Source organism: Arachis ipaensis, chromosome B9 (assembly GCF_059453495.1).
Source record: "Arachis ipaensis isolate K30076 ecotype BB chromosome B9, ASM5945349v1, whole genome shotgun sequence".
NCBI classification, from domain to species: Eukaryota; Viridiplantae; Streptophyta; class Magnoliopsida; order Fabales; family Fabaceae; genus Arachis; species Arachis ipaensis.
In genome coordinates, this window is record NC_142444.1 from 146,181,548 (window position 1) to 146,196,449 (window position 14,902).

Below are 14,902 nucleotides of genomic sequence, written 5' to 3' on the forward strand. Positions count from 1 at the left end.
GCAACTTGTTTGATTGGGGGACAATTTTTTTGTCTTATAACATAATATGCAGTCAACATTCATAAGGCCAGAAGACAAATCTTGCCAAGCCACACATTAGTGATGTGGCTCCTAAAGCTGGTGGTGGGTTATATATATAATTTTCATAATTTTTAATATAAAAAAATTTATACAAATAATTTGATAATATATTATTACATTAGAAAAACACTAGTTTTTAAATATATACTTAAAGAGTGTCTAAATATATAAATTTAATTAAATAACTGTATATAACTTTTTATATTATTAATACAAAAATTATATATATATATATATATAAGAATAATTTGGGATCTAGATTTTTTCGTAAATAATAATGTTAAGCCTCATATAAAAATATGCCATGTGTATATATTCTGTGGTCAAAACTAGATGTTTTACCATTCACATGTATATCTAACTTACATTTGGCTTTATTTAACAACTAACATCAATAGCTACTGGATATAAGTTTAAATTAAAAGATCTTTCATATCTTAATATTGTATGTCGTCCCTCAGTTTTAATGTGCAAATATATATAAATGAATCACAAGTAATCTATTAGGTAGCGTTTGTTTTGAGGTACTGAGACAGAGATTGAGAGATTGAGACTCAGTATTGTGTTTGTTAATTCAGATATTGGTACTAAAATTTCTGTCTCTGTTTCTAAAATTTCAGTATTTCAGTACCTCAAAAAAGTAGGGACACAGGGGACTGAAATTTTTAGAGATGGAGACTGAAACTTTAATAACATTTTATACATAAAATACTTTCATTTCAATTAATTAATTTCAATTTTACCCTTTGTGCAAATTAAATTAGAGTTTCATTCTTGTTTCAATTTCTGTCTCCCATTTTACACCAAACAGAATATTGAGATTTATTTTAATCCCTATCTCTTAGTCTCTGTCTCTCAGTTTCAGTCTTTCTGTCTCTATAGATTTATAGTTTTTTTTTTTTTTTTGCAATTAAAAACTTGAAGCTCGCTGAGTTACACTGTTAATTAAATCTAGAATAATGTTATAAAGCCAGCATAATTTATTATTTTTATTTTGAAGAGATATTTTATTTCTATAACATATAAAGAATTCGATAATACTAGAGAAATTAAAAAAGAAAAATCAAAATATGTTTTATTTAACATTTATTAATTATTATAATAATTAATTAATATTAAATAAAATAAATTCTAACTGTTTTTTACTAATTTATTTTGGTTATCAAATATTTTCATAAAAAATTATAGATGAGCCTAAAATTAGTGCTTCAACTACTAGTTTTCAATTTTTTTTTTTGAATTGCACAACTAACCTGCTGGTAGATGTATTAAAAAGGAAATTAATTAGCATGCCATGGTTCATTTAATTTACACAATAAAGGAAAGAAATTTTTATTACTACTATACCATTTGCGTTTGTTAGATGGGTTTTCTTTTGAAGTATATGTACATGGGATGTCCAAGTTCAATGAATATTGTGGCACTGAACCAACTGCCATACAATATTAATTATACAATAATAATAATGATGTAAAAATAAAAATCCATTATATATATGGATGATTGATGTTAATTAATTATGAGTAATTTGAAATCATGACACTTGGCGAATTAATATAAATCAAAATGTGATGAAGAGATGGCCAAATTAAAATTAAGTTAGGTTGATCGAGCGGTTAGTTTATTCGTTTACTTAAATAAGTGTTAGGAGATTAAATTATACTTTGTATATGCATTAACTAACGATAAATTTTAAATGAGATTCGAATTTTTGATGAATTTATCTTTAATATGCTAGACTGAAAAATAAGATATAGTATGAAACTAAAAAAAAAAAAAAAAAACCAAATTAGTTGTAACTGATTTGTAGTAGCTGTGTTATGTACTTTTGTTTGAAAAGGTGTTTCCAGAAATTTCTCGTTATTATCTAATCGGACTGATATATGTAATATATAGTGAAGAGAAGAATATAGTCCTTTAGAATAATTTATTTTGTTATTCTTAAATGAAGAATGATTATAATAGATATATCAATTTATTAATGTAGTGCTATATGAAAAATAATGTACTACCAAAAAATATTATATATATTGCCACGTTTTTAAAATATGTCGGAAAAAAAAACATAGCGATAATTTCTCGTCACACTTTTTAAGTTATTGGCACACTTTTAAAAATATATATATAATTAGAAATTTTGGTATAAATTTAAAGTAATGGACGAGGTGCACAAGAAAAAATAAAATGAATAAATGTTTAATTTATATATATACTTGGGTATTTGTGTAGTTTAACTTCCTTTTTAGTTATTATATACTTCATCATAATTTAAAAGTTTTAATCAAATCTCCAATATTTATCAAATTGAATATTTTTTTATGTTTTGATTTTACGAAATCCGATATCAATAATAACAACGCACTACAAATTATTTAAAAGTATAAAAATTGTAATATTAAGTTATAAATTATTCAACATATATAAGAATATAATGTGAGTAAAAAATTAAATTATAGAAATGTGGTTAGAAATTAGGTCAAATCATAAAGACTTGCAAACCCTCAAAAGAAATACAATAAAGTATGGTTGGAAAAAATTAAATAAATAAGGGGAAAAAAAAAAAGAATGAAAGGCAAATCTGATTTGCATGTGAGGATGTGATTTGCAGAGATGTACAATACATAGAGATTGATCCCACCATGCATTCATTGACAGACACTTGGCAAGTACAGGAAGTGGAGAATCGACCACGCCCTATTATTCACATTAATCATTCATGTTACAATCCTTATTACTCCATTAAATTAGCTGTCACACCTAATCTCTAATCTCTAATCAATAAATATAGTTTTTTTTTCCTTCATAAATAATAATGAATAAATAATTTAAAAACTCCAACTCTCCAACTTTGCAGTAAACATAGTAATTATTATCTCGATTTAATATTATAATTTTAATTTTATTAAATTTTTATTAGATCAATAATTTTATAATTTAAATTCTATTATAATTTCATACTTCATATATTTAATTTATTTTTTTCTAATTTTAAGAATTTCGAAATTTTTTTATCTTAGTTACTTCATAAACATCTAATCAAAAGTTATGATAATAAGACAACTCTGGGTAAAAATATTATTTATCTTTTCCAATGTGTTATATATTGCATAACTTTTTATATATAAATATTCAATCATATATTATTAGAAAAACAAAAAATTGACTATAATAAAGTTGTTGATTTACTGTATTCGTTTTACTTATACTCTCAACTCTCTCAAGTCATTGATTCTGCAGTGTCAAAATATATATCTATCTTATATATGAAAATTACATGCGAGTTTTTACAGTGATGCTGATTGATTCCAACATTGATCTTGTCTGCAATAAATTATGTGCAGTGCTCTCTCTCTCTATATATATAGGAAGGTTGAAACATGCTTTCAGGAAAATCACATGTTCCTTGTCCCTCATGGTTATGGAGGAATTATTGCTTTGTTCTTTCTTGCATTGGATCCAACAATTCAATAGCACTACTCAATCAAATGTCTCAAGGCCCCCTAGCTAGCTCCTCCTTTTTTTTTTTTTTTTTAATTTATTTATTTAATGGAGTACCCTATCCATTAGATTTGAATTGAAATATACTTAATTTGGTTGTATTTTAAGATAACATGTTTATTTGAGAGGTATGATTTTTATTTATTTATTCTTATATATGTCTAGTCTAACCTACTTAGGAACAATTGGAATATCCGCAAGTATCTTTCAGAAACATATGGAATATACATATAATAAATAGAGCAACTTGCATAGAATGTTTCACAAAAATCAGTAATTAGTATAAAATATATGTTAAAATATAAAATATATATAAAAAAATAAATTAAATAATACATATATTTATTATGATTTTAAAAATTAGACCGAACTGACCGGTCAAATCGAGAATTGACGATGAAAACATTTCGGTCCATATCTAAAACCGTCAGTTAGAGAACTGTCCAAAAATTATTAAACTGACTGAAAAACCAACCAGTTGGAACGTGCGAGGAATCGGCTGATTCTTACTAAACGGCGCCGTTTTGCTTGCAAGAAAAAAACCCAGACCCCACGCGTGAGTCACACCTCCTTCCCCCGACCCCTCCTTCGTGCGTTTAAGGCTTTTAGCAAAGAAAGGGAATCCAAAACCAAAACCCTTCTTCAAAGTTCAAAGCACCCAAAACCAAAATTCTAGCTTCTTCAAAGGTTCCACCCCCGTCATCCGTGTTTGTCGGCGCCTCCGCGACTTTCTTCTTCCCTCCGTGGTTGTCTGTTCTATCTCGGCACGTCGTCCATCTTCTTGTGGCTTCTCTGTTTGAGCTGCTCGTCGTCGTGTTGCCACTTGCTGTCGTCTCATCATCGTCGTCCTACTCTTCGTCGCTCTCTCCCTCGTCTAAGGTTAGGGCTCACAATGGGTAGGGTAGGGTAGGGTTTGGACTCTACTCTAACCCTACCCGTGGGTTGAGAATTTCTCAACCCTAATCTTACCCGCACCCTAAAGTTCTAAACCCTACCCTACCCTACCTTACCCGCAGAAAAATAAAAAAAATTCAAGTAAATATAAAATTCAACCATTCCAAATTTCATACATATGAATAAAATAGAAAATAAAAAACTAAATTCAAATTAAAAATAAAAATAATATAATCTTAAAGAAATCTAAAATAAAATTACAAATAATATGATCATCAATTAGTTTAGTGATTATTTCAAATTTTTATAAGAGAAAGATTATGGGTTCAACACTCACTTTCTTCACTACATACATGACTTTTACATAGATATTATATAATATATTAGGGTTGCGGGTAGGGTAGGGTAGGATATACCCTAAACCCGTATCTTACCCTACCTGCAGGTGAACTCGTAGCGCACCCTACCCTACCCGCTGTGGGTAGGGTAGAAAACTCTATCCGAACGGGTTGGTTCGAGTTGGGTACTTGCGGGTAGGGTATAGATTGTCAGCCCTATCTAAAGTTAGTGGCACTGTTTACAGGGTTTCTTTTTCCTTTTATGCTCTGTTCTGACTTCTGAATGTTGGATTTGAGTAATTTGTGAATATGAAATCATTGATATTATATTATTATGTTGTTACTGTTATTTTTTTTTGTTGTTGATTGTTCTTGATTTCTGAATGTGAAATTATTAATTTCTATTGTTATTCTGCTGCTACTATTTTTTTAGGGTGATTATTTGTTGCTATTTTTTAATTTTTGTTGCTGATTATTCTTGAGATTAAAATTTGTGAAACTATTGAGGACTTGAAGCTTGACTCTGTGGTAATGGGTAGCCGAGGCTTGGGTGCCATTCAGAGGTACTAACTTTACTATTTATTGAAAACCTTCATGCTTAACACTTTTGTTTTCAACGAGAACAAATTACTGATAAACATGTTGATTGTAGGGTATTGTCGGGGAGTGTAGGGGTGCACATGGGTCGGGTGAAACCGGGTTTGATGTGATCCAGATCCGGCCCGAAATATACACCGGGTCTATTTATTAGACCCGAATCCGGCCCTAGACCCGATGAAACCAATACATTTTCGGGCCACAATTATACCAGGTGAAAATCGGGCCGTTAACATTACATTATGTTGATACCTTCTTGTAAGCTAGCATGTAAAAATATCCAAATTTTCAAAACTCCAACCATTATTTAACATGGTAAAATTCACTTAGAAAAATATAACAAGAACCAACCCTTCTTCAAAATTAAAGTATAACCACAATCAATACTAATATTGTCTAATAATACCAAATATTTAAATCAATACAAATAACACAATATTATGCATTAGTCTAAAGTCTTATGCATTCTAAACATAAAACATTAACTTATAGTCTTATAATGACTAATAACACAAAATATTAAGATTTACAATACTTAAATTCCACATAAGAATAGTCATGATCCATCACTAATAACACAAAATATTAATTGTGTATGATAACCGGGCCACCGGGCTGACTTCGGGTGACCCAAACTATGGCCCGGACCCGACCCGAAATAATGACCGGGTCTATTTTTGAGACCCTTACCCGGCCCTAAACCCGATAAAATCACACCAAATTAGTCCCAAAAGTGTTTGGGACCGGGTCGGACCTTCGGGCCGGGCCGGATCTGTGCACCCCTAGGGGAGTGTTACAAGTTATGTAACTACAAATGCAACTTGTCCTGTAACGATTGTCAAAGACTCTGCCCCTTTTATCGCTTGATCATGCTGTTGCTCTCTGCTAATAGTGTTTTTAGTTAGTTTTTATAAATAAATAAATTTTGTGCTGAACTATACATACATGATTCGGTATGTCTTGTTGGAATCAGAATTTTCTTGCTAGAATGATGTACAATGTCTTTAGTTTATTATTATAAAGTGACCACCATTCATATGAATTTGTTTACCATCTAAGGTTTTCAATTATCTTCTTATTAAAGTTATTATAACTTTTTAATTTCAGGACATTTTCTTGTTTTATTTACTATTTAATTTTTGAATTTGTATTTTGATAAGATCATATATATAGTTTTGGTTGATGATATTTTATTTAGTGTTTTAAATTTAAAAGATATTTTAAAATTTATACTAGACTATAAATATATTTTAATATGTTTATTTATAATTTATTTATTATTTTATTCTAAAATAATTTTTTTGGTTGAACTACAGTTGGATCGATTGAACCAATAAACTAATAAACCAATGATTAAAGCAATTTGATGACAAGTCTAATTTTCAAAATCTTAATATTTATACACAAATACATAATAATAATTTTGATATATTAATAACGTTTTTTATTATCAATATTTTTCGTGTATAAATATCTATAAGCAAGTGTTTTCACATATTATGTTCTTGTTTAGTATATGATAAATATTTTTTGAAATTATTTTTACAATTTAATTTTCATGTATTATTGACGTTGTAAAAGAGTTTTATAGATATAATTAATCGTAGATTACTGCATCATCAAAATAACTAATTTTCAAACATACTCTTTAAAAAGTTATTTAAACACATGAATTTATTTAAATGATTATTTATAATTTTTACGGTCTATTAAATTAAATTTTTGATTTTATTCATTCAAACCATTTACAGATTTATATTTTCTATTTAACCGTCGAATAATGTGACTTAATTATTGTTTATCTAACTTTCTAGTTAATTCTATTAAATTTAAAAGATGGAACCATTCTTAATTTCATGAGTTAATCTCAGGAGGGTTCATTTTTTTAATTAAAAAAATAATATTTGTATTACTTTTTGTATATATTACTTTTGTATATTTTTATAATATAAGAGATAATATTTTTAATTTCTTTTAAAATTTAAAATATTTTTACTATTAAGTTGGGATGTTTCTTTTGTTAAATTTTAGATAATTTTTTTACAAAGGAGTTAAGATAAATAGCGCTACGAACAGTTAAAGACAAAATACCAGCGATGTAAAGAGATGGGACTTTACTTATAAATTTAAAATTTTATTTTTAAAAATTCAAAATTTTATTTTTTAAAAGCGGTTACAAGTTTTAAATTATATTTTAAAAAATTTAAAGTTTTATTTTTTAATAATTTTAAAAAATTGTTTAAGTTGACTGATATTTTAGTTAGTTAGCTAATGGAATTGCTGAGTATTATTTGTATAATAATTTGTTACACAATTAGAATAACTCACAATAATGATATTCTGATCTGATAAGTATGTTTCACAGTTTGAGGCCAACATGTAATTATAATAATCACCACCTTCAACATGTATATATATTTATACACAAACAAACGAAAAAACAAAAATGGGTCCTATGACAAAAATCAATGGTGATCAACTACTCTTCCAAAACAATGGACGGTCATGATTTTATTTGGCTGTTTAATTTTCACAGTAGAAAAAAAAGGTACCTCTCAACAAAACAACAATGATACACAATAAATAGCAGAGAAAGTTCCTTCTGTTCTGTGTCAATGTAAATAACTGTTCTTTGTTCATATATATATATAGTAGTATTAATAAGAAGTAATATAATAAGCATTAGTGAATGATCATATAGAGAGAAAGCAAAGTAGAAACTTGTTTCTTTCTTTTCTTTTCTCTGCTTGACAGAAGAACACTTTAAAAGGTGCTTAATTACTGATTCACTCATGTCATATAATTTCTGGTTTCAGAAGAATAACACACCTTTTCAGCTTCCTTTTTCTGTTTTCTTTTCTTTTCTTTCAGTTTAGTTTTGTATTTATCCCAAAACACATAGTTGTTGAAAACAGTGATGTATATATATATATACTAGGAAGTACGAAGTAGCAACTTCCCTCCCTTAAAATCTGGCAAATTTTATGTAACGAACAAATTATTAGGCCTTTGAGATTATCCTATAGAGAGGTTTCAAAGTTAATTAAATTATTAAACTCATTTAATGTTATTTATTTCCTACCATATATGTAGTTTTCCAATTTGGTTCATAATGAAGAGTTAAAGATTTAGTCAGAGTTAAAGATTTTGGACATATACCAAGTTGGAAACTTAGTTAATTCTAGATTCCTTTCTGTTTTACATATAGTTCAGGGTCAGGTTTTGATTGTGTGGTGGTTTTGAGGAGGAAAAGATGAACAACAATTCAGTTTCAGAGAACAGTTTCTACATTGACAGTGATGAAGAAGATGAGGAGAATAAGAATTTGAACAAAGTAGAAGGTGGTGGTGGTGATGGTAATGATTCAGATTCTTCAAGTTACACAAATAATGAAAACCTTCCACAGAGAAAACCAAGCTCCTACAACATCTCATGGCCTCAGAGTTACAGGTCAACTCTTTTCTTCTCCCTTCTTCTCAGTTTTCTTTGGATTTCTGCTTTTTTTTTTTCTTCTTTGTCTCCGTGTCACCTCAAGTTCATGGTTTAAGCCGTGGAAACAGGCAGCCGCCACAGATGTAATTATCAGGTTAGACTGTGTACATTATACTTTCGGGTCCGGCCCTTCTTAGAGTCCGGACCCTGTATTAATGCAAGATGCTTATGCACCGGACTATCCTTTTATTCCATGAGTCTTTTTGTTGGTGTGCCTTTTTTTATTTTTTTCAGTTCATGTGTTTAACTTTTCTAACTAGTTTCAGCTATAAGGAAAAAGAGAGAATCTTATTCAAGTAATTAAGCCAAAAGAGTTGAAAATTTATTAAACAACCTTGGCATTTGTTTTTTGTTTTTTGTTTTTTCGATTGAATGCTAATTTATTCTATTGTGATGAATGTTTCAGGCAGTCAATTGATCTATACAGCAGTGTTCCATCACCAAACATTGGATTTCTAGGGACACCTTCATTGTCAAGACTAAGCAGTTCTTTTCTTTCAACATCTCTAACAAGGAGACACACTCCTGAGGTACTTCCATCAGTTACAAAGCCATTGATTCAGCCGGTGGCCGCCGAGGATGAGGCCGTGCGTCGGCGTAGCTCTCATGCCTTGATTCCTCCAAGGAGGTCTTCTTCTTCCCTTAAGAAGGAATCAAAGGTCTCTCATGAAATTCCAATTTCAAGACATTGTTCTTTTGGACAAGCTGTGCTTAATGGTAAGTGGTTGAATTGTTGTTTATTCCATCAGTTTCCTTATATATATATGTTAGCATCACCTTTTGGTATATTATCAGATCAATGTGTCTAGATACAATTTTATTGATTTGATAAGGTACAAAAAGAGATTTGCGATTTTTTTCTATTATGGGATTGAAAGATTTTTTCTAGATCCAACTAAAATTTGGTTTAAAAAAGTAAAAGTAAAATGTTTCTATACTTAGGTTACTTTTCGCGCGGTTTGGTTAATATTTTAAAATACTAGTATGATTGCTTTCAGTCTCTTCGGTAGGACTGAAAGGAATCACACTAGTATCTCCGTCTCAGTGTCACATCTCGCCCTATCTCTTGTTCCAAACTCGGCCTAATTGAACTCAGTTCTAAAGAATTGATGATTGTTCATTGTTGAAGATCGAGATAATGTAGGAAACATGCATAAAAAAGAGGTAACAGCCTGGATAATATGCAAAGAACAGTGTCCACAATTGCAGATGTGGATGGATAATTATGGAATATACTAGTGGTATCTTTTTTCTCTTCTTATTGGATGAATTATGGAGTGTATCTTTTTGCTGCAATTTGTAATTCAAGAAGTTCAACAACCACAAAACTCAACCAACCCCTCCGAATGATTGCAGGGACCACATTAGCCAGTGATATTTATCACTTCTCAGCATGGTTCATAATCATTCCACCTTGTCAACATCATTTTCTCCTAACATTTCTGAAACATTGATCTGAAAAATTTGAATAGTAAAACTTAACTCATAAACTAGTAAGAATTTAAGAGTTAATTCCAAAGTTTGAGTTACTTGAAACAGAATAAGATGTGTGTAAAATTGAGACATGTTGGTATCAGAACATGCATATATATGCAATGCATAAAGCTATATAAACCATGGACTCAAATCTTGTTTTGGATTTTGCAGGCATAAATGTCCTTTGTGGTGTAGGAATCCTTTCTACACCTTATGCTGCCAAAGAAGGTGGATGGATTGGCCTTTCAATCTTGTTCCTTTTTGCAATTATTTCCTTTTATACCGGGATGCTCTTGCGTTCCTGCTTGGATAGTGAACCTGGAATTGAGACATATCCGGACATTGGCCAAGCCGCTTTTGGAACTACCGGGCGTATCGCCATTTCAGTAAGTCTTTTGACACCTTGATAGATGGAGAATCATATGTTAATATTTGAGAATTTCATTATCCTGCTTGTGACTTTGGTTAAGATAACCAATTATGGATTCAAAATTTTTAGATTCACTAGTAAGATAACAGAATCTTAGATTCAAAATAATATCTGCAAAGTATTATTACAAAAGATAATAGTCTAGTTTAAGATCTGCTACCTCTAATCTGATGCTAACTATTATTTTTTTTCCTTGAATGCAGATAGTACTGTATGTGGAATTGTATGTAAGTTCATAGCAGATAGAAGCTACCTTCAATTCTTTTCAGATAGAAATTACTTTGCCTACTTTAATATTCCTTCCTTCATACAGGCATGTTGCATTGAGTATATAATTTTGGAGGGTGACAATTTGTCTTCCTTATTTCCAAGTGCTCACTTGAGTTTGGGAGGAATCGAATTGGATTCACATACTTTGTTTGCGCTCATTACAACCTTGGCCGTTCTACCAACTGTTATGCTCCGGGACCTAAGCATTCTCAGTTACATCTCAGGTGAGACTTGCTTTCCAAGGAATCTAATTACAGTGATCCATTTGTCAACAGTCATTCATACTCGAAAGGTATTATGATCATTTGAAAAATCATATTGTAACCTATGATTACCTTGTTTGTTATAGCCGGTGGAGTTGTTGCGTCGGTTTTGGTGGTTATCTGCTTGTTCTGGATCGGCATTGAGGATGTCGGCTTTCAAAGCAAAGGGACAACACTCAATCTTGCAACTTTTCCTGTTGCTGTTGGTCTCTATGGATACTGCTACTCAGGACATGCAGTGTTTCCAAACATTTATACATCCATGGCAAATCCAAATCAGTTCCCTGCAGTGCTCTTAACATGGTAAAAACCAAGGATTTTCTTTAGCAAGTTATATAATTTATGATTCTTGAGATATTATAGTGTTTGTTAGATATAAGTTGGTTAGCTGGGAAAAATGAATTCATTCCTAACTAACATACTAATGTCTTTAACATACGAATCACAATTCACAAGCGTGTTAAGAAACTAGAATAATCTGTTCTATGAAGCAGAAAGCAGTAAAATCAAGGTATGTTATATATCTGTTAAAGGAATAAAAGTCTCAATCTGTGATCATTATTTTCTTAATAGTTTTGGTATCTGTACCGCACTGTATGCCGGAGCGGCTGTCATGGGATACACAATGTTTGGAGAAGCTATTCTGTCTCAGTTCACTCTTAACATGCCCAAAGAAATGGTTGCTACCAAGATTGCTGTCTGGACTACGGTATGCACACTCTACATTCTACTCTGTTCTCGTTCGAGCGCCATTAACTAAGTCGATTTCATCGCATATCAACTGCTATGTGCTAACTATCTTATCTGTTACTTGTACTTTTGCAGGTGGTTAATCCATTTACCAAATATCCTTTCACATTTTCCATATGAATATTTCAACATTTATGCTTCTTAGGAAGCCCTTTAAATTTCGGATTTATGATACTTCACTTCTATTGCATTTTCTTGGCGAAGAAGGATGTTTTCGCTTAACTCGCATCACGTATGCATTGACTATATCTCCAGTAGCAATGAGTCTAGAAGAGTTGATACCATCAAGCCATGCCAAGTCTTTCCTATATTCCATCTTCATCAGAACAGGGCTAGTAGTTTCAACCCTCATTATTGGCCTTTCTGTTCCTTTTTTCGGTGAGTCTTTATGCTTCCTTTACTACCAAGAGAATTTGCTTACAAAACCAGGCCTATTTGCTTTTCAATTTCGCTTTCTCTGTCTTCTGTTTTCAAGATTTTGTAAAGAAAATTTTCGTAACAGAATCTAAGCAAGCCAACTAATATGCGTAACTAACAAATAAAGGGAAAATGTGATTAGGATGAACGGCATTAACTTCTCAGATCAACAAATCACTCTGCTGTTACAAAAAAATTGTATTATCATGATTATGATTATCTTGCAGGTCTTGTAATGTCATTGATTGGATCTTCACTCACAATGCTTGTTGTAAGTTTTCTTCAGTTTAATCTGTTCCTTTTCTTTGTACTAATAGCTTGAAGCATTAAACTAACTGGAATTAACATTGGTGACAGACTTTGATACTTCCCTGTGCTTGTTTCCTACGAATCTTGCGCGGCAAAGTCACGCGATTTCAGGTATGATGATGATGATGATGATAAACTATTGGATTGATAACACTATAGGATCCTCTACAAAATGCTAGCATAAACATACTATATTGATTAAATGGAATTTGATAGAATCATACTTTGTTAACAATCTTACAAGAAACATCATCAGATATTTTTGTTACACCACAAATTCACTCATCAACTCAACTTTCTTTTTTTTTGTGTTTTTCTGCAGTCAGTACTCTGCATTACAATTATCTCAATTGGTGTTGTTTGTGCTGTTTTCGGTACATATTCTGCGCTCGCGGAGATTGTTAAGAGTTTAAGCGGATGAAGTTTTCTGGAACATAAGATTTAAATATGTCTGCTATTGTCATTTGTTCTATCTATTTTTTTATTTGTCACACCCAATTTTGAGTTTTTTTTTTGTTTGTGAAATTTCAATTATTTAGTATTGTTTGTGATTATTGTGGCTACTTGTTACTCCATCACAAGAAAGTTTTGGTCATGTTTGATTGTTTGAAGTGAAGGCAATAATGGTAACTAAAAGATTGTGGAAAGAGGAACCAGTTAAGGAGGGATGAATGAATTTTAGTTTAAATGAATGAACTAGATTCTCACACATTGGGATAAGCTTGCCATTAATCTTTTATCTCACTTCTAACCATAATACATATATATTATGGTGATGCTATATGTATAAGCGTTTTTGTAATCAAGTTCAAGTTCAATTGAGTTGGCATAAATTCAACAAAAAAATACGCGTATATGTCACTTTTTTTTTTTTTTTCTGCGCTTTTGTAGTACAAAAATTTTTGTTAGAAAACACAAAAATTTATTGATATAACACAAAATTTTGCAAATAATACATAAATATTTGCACATAACATAGAAATTTTCACACATTGCATATGTTGAGTTTAGTAAACTAAACTGTGTTAAAGATGATTGATGAGTTTGGAAAACTCTAATTTAATTTTGATGATGAACAAACATTATTAAAATATTTAAATTACAAAATTATTAATTTGACTTTCACATAACATATGTTAATTAATAATTTTGTGATGCAGGTTTTTAATTGGGCCGGAAAATAAAAATGTTGCTAGCCCAAATTAAAACCAACAATCAGCCTTGCTACATGTTTTCTATTATGTGGCTAATTATTATATTAATGGGCCAAGCTAAATGTTATTGCAACCAAGCCCATATTTAATTTTGATGAATGTTTTCCTATGCTTGATCCGTTCCAAAACTCATCAGGAAAGCAAATGTTGCAATTGGGCCAGAAATTTAATAATTATAGCAACCAAGCCCAATTCCATTTGAAGATGAGATTTCCTCATGCTTTGTCCGAATCCATGAAGCAAAGAAAAAGCCTCAATGCTTCCAACGGATTCCATTACACCTCTTGGAAGGATTTCAAAGCTAATTTAAGCATTGGGAATATAAGCAAGTGAGAGAAGATTGATTTGACTAAAGGCATCATTACTACACGCCAACTAAGGGAAGCAAAAGCAAGCTATTTTCAATTAATTAGTTTAACCACTTTGAATTACTTTTTCTTCAGATTCTTTCTTCTCTCTCATCTCTTTCTCTCTTCGGTTATTACACAGGAAATATTGGCAGCCATGGAAGCAAAAATGAGCTACCGAAAGGAAGAGAAAGCAAGTCTAAAGACCATCACAATGATGGCAAGAAAACATACTAAAATAAAAATGAGCTGTGGCTGAGATTGTCACCAATTTTGGATAAGATTTGGTGAGGTAATCTTGGCTTCTCCATGCTCAAAAAGGAAGAAGAAGATCACGGCCAGCCAGGGAGATTCTTGAAGCATGGCTTGTCTTTGATTCTGCTCAACCACCACAGGAAGTAGCTAGAGTGGCAAAGTGATGGTTGAGGCAGAGATTAAAGCAGATGAAGTCATTATCATCATGAAGCATCAAAGGCCAGAAATCCATCTTGGAGAGCAAGCCAAGGATGGAGAGCTCGAATTGATG

The 14,902-nt window shown here is 30.9% G+C and overlaps 1 protein-coding gene across 2 annotated transcripts; it reads left to right on the plus strand.

The window, feature by feature from the left end:
- Positions 1 to 8,036: 8,036 nt before the first annotated feature.
- Positions 8,037 to 13,462, plus strand: LOC107618392 (amino acid transporter AVT1B). Of its 2 annotated transcripts, none has more exons than XM_016320446.3 (13): positions 8,037 to 8,178; positions 8,617 to 8,858; positions 9,307 to 9,617; positions 10,548 to 10,762; positions 11,010 to 11,033; positions 11,120 to 11,300; positions 11,426 to 11,642; positions 11,913 to 12,048; positions 12,165 to 12,184; positions 12,322 to 12,467; positions 12,734 to 12,777; positions 12,864 to 12,926; positions 13,138 to 13,462. In XM_016320446.3, the coding sequence occupies exons 2-13, from the start codon at positions 8,662 to 8,664 to the stop codon at positions 13,234 to 13,236; spliced, it is 1,653 nt and encodes a 550-aa protein (XP_016175932.1). In that variant the 5' UTR covers positions 8,037 to 8,178; positions 8,617 to 8,661; the 3' UTR covers positions 13,237 to 13,462. The 2 variants fall into 2 exon arrangements, with proteins under 2 accessions (XP_016175932.1, XP_016175931.1); XM_016320445.3 differs by having other exon boundaries at positions 8,038 to 8,178; positions 8,622 to 8,858.
- Positions 13,463 to 14,902: the final 1,440 nt, after the last annotated feature.

What these genes read in the sequence shown, in the direction of transcription:
- LOC107618392 (XM_016320446.3), top strand. Translation starts at nt 8,662, where the DNA reads ATGAACAACAATTCAGTTTCAGAGAACAGTTTCTACATTGACAGTGAT. An exon ending in TGGACAAGCTGTGCTTAATG is followed by an intron (nt 9,618 to 10,547) that starts GTAAGTGGTTGA and finishes TGGATTTTGCAG; the next exon opens with GCATAAATGTCCTTTGTGGT. An exon ending in CCTGCAGTGCTCTTAACATG is followed by an intron (nt 11,643 to 11,912) that starts GTAAAAACCAAG and finishes TTTTCTTAATAG; the next exon opens with TTTTGGTATCTGTACCGCAC.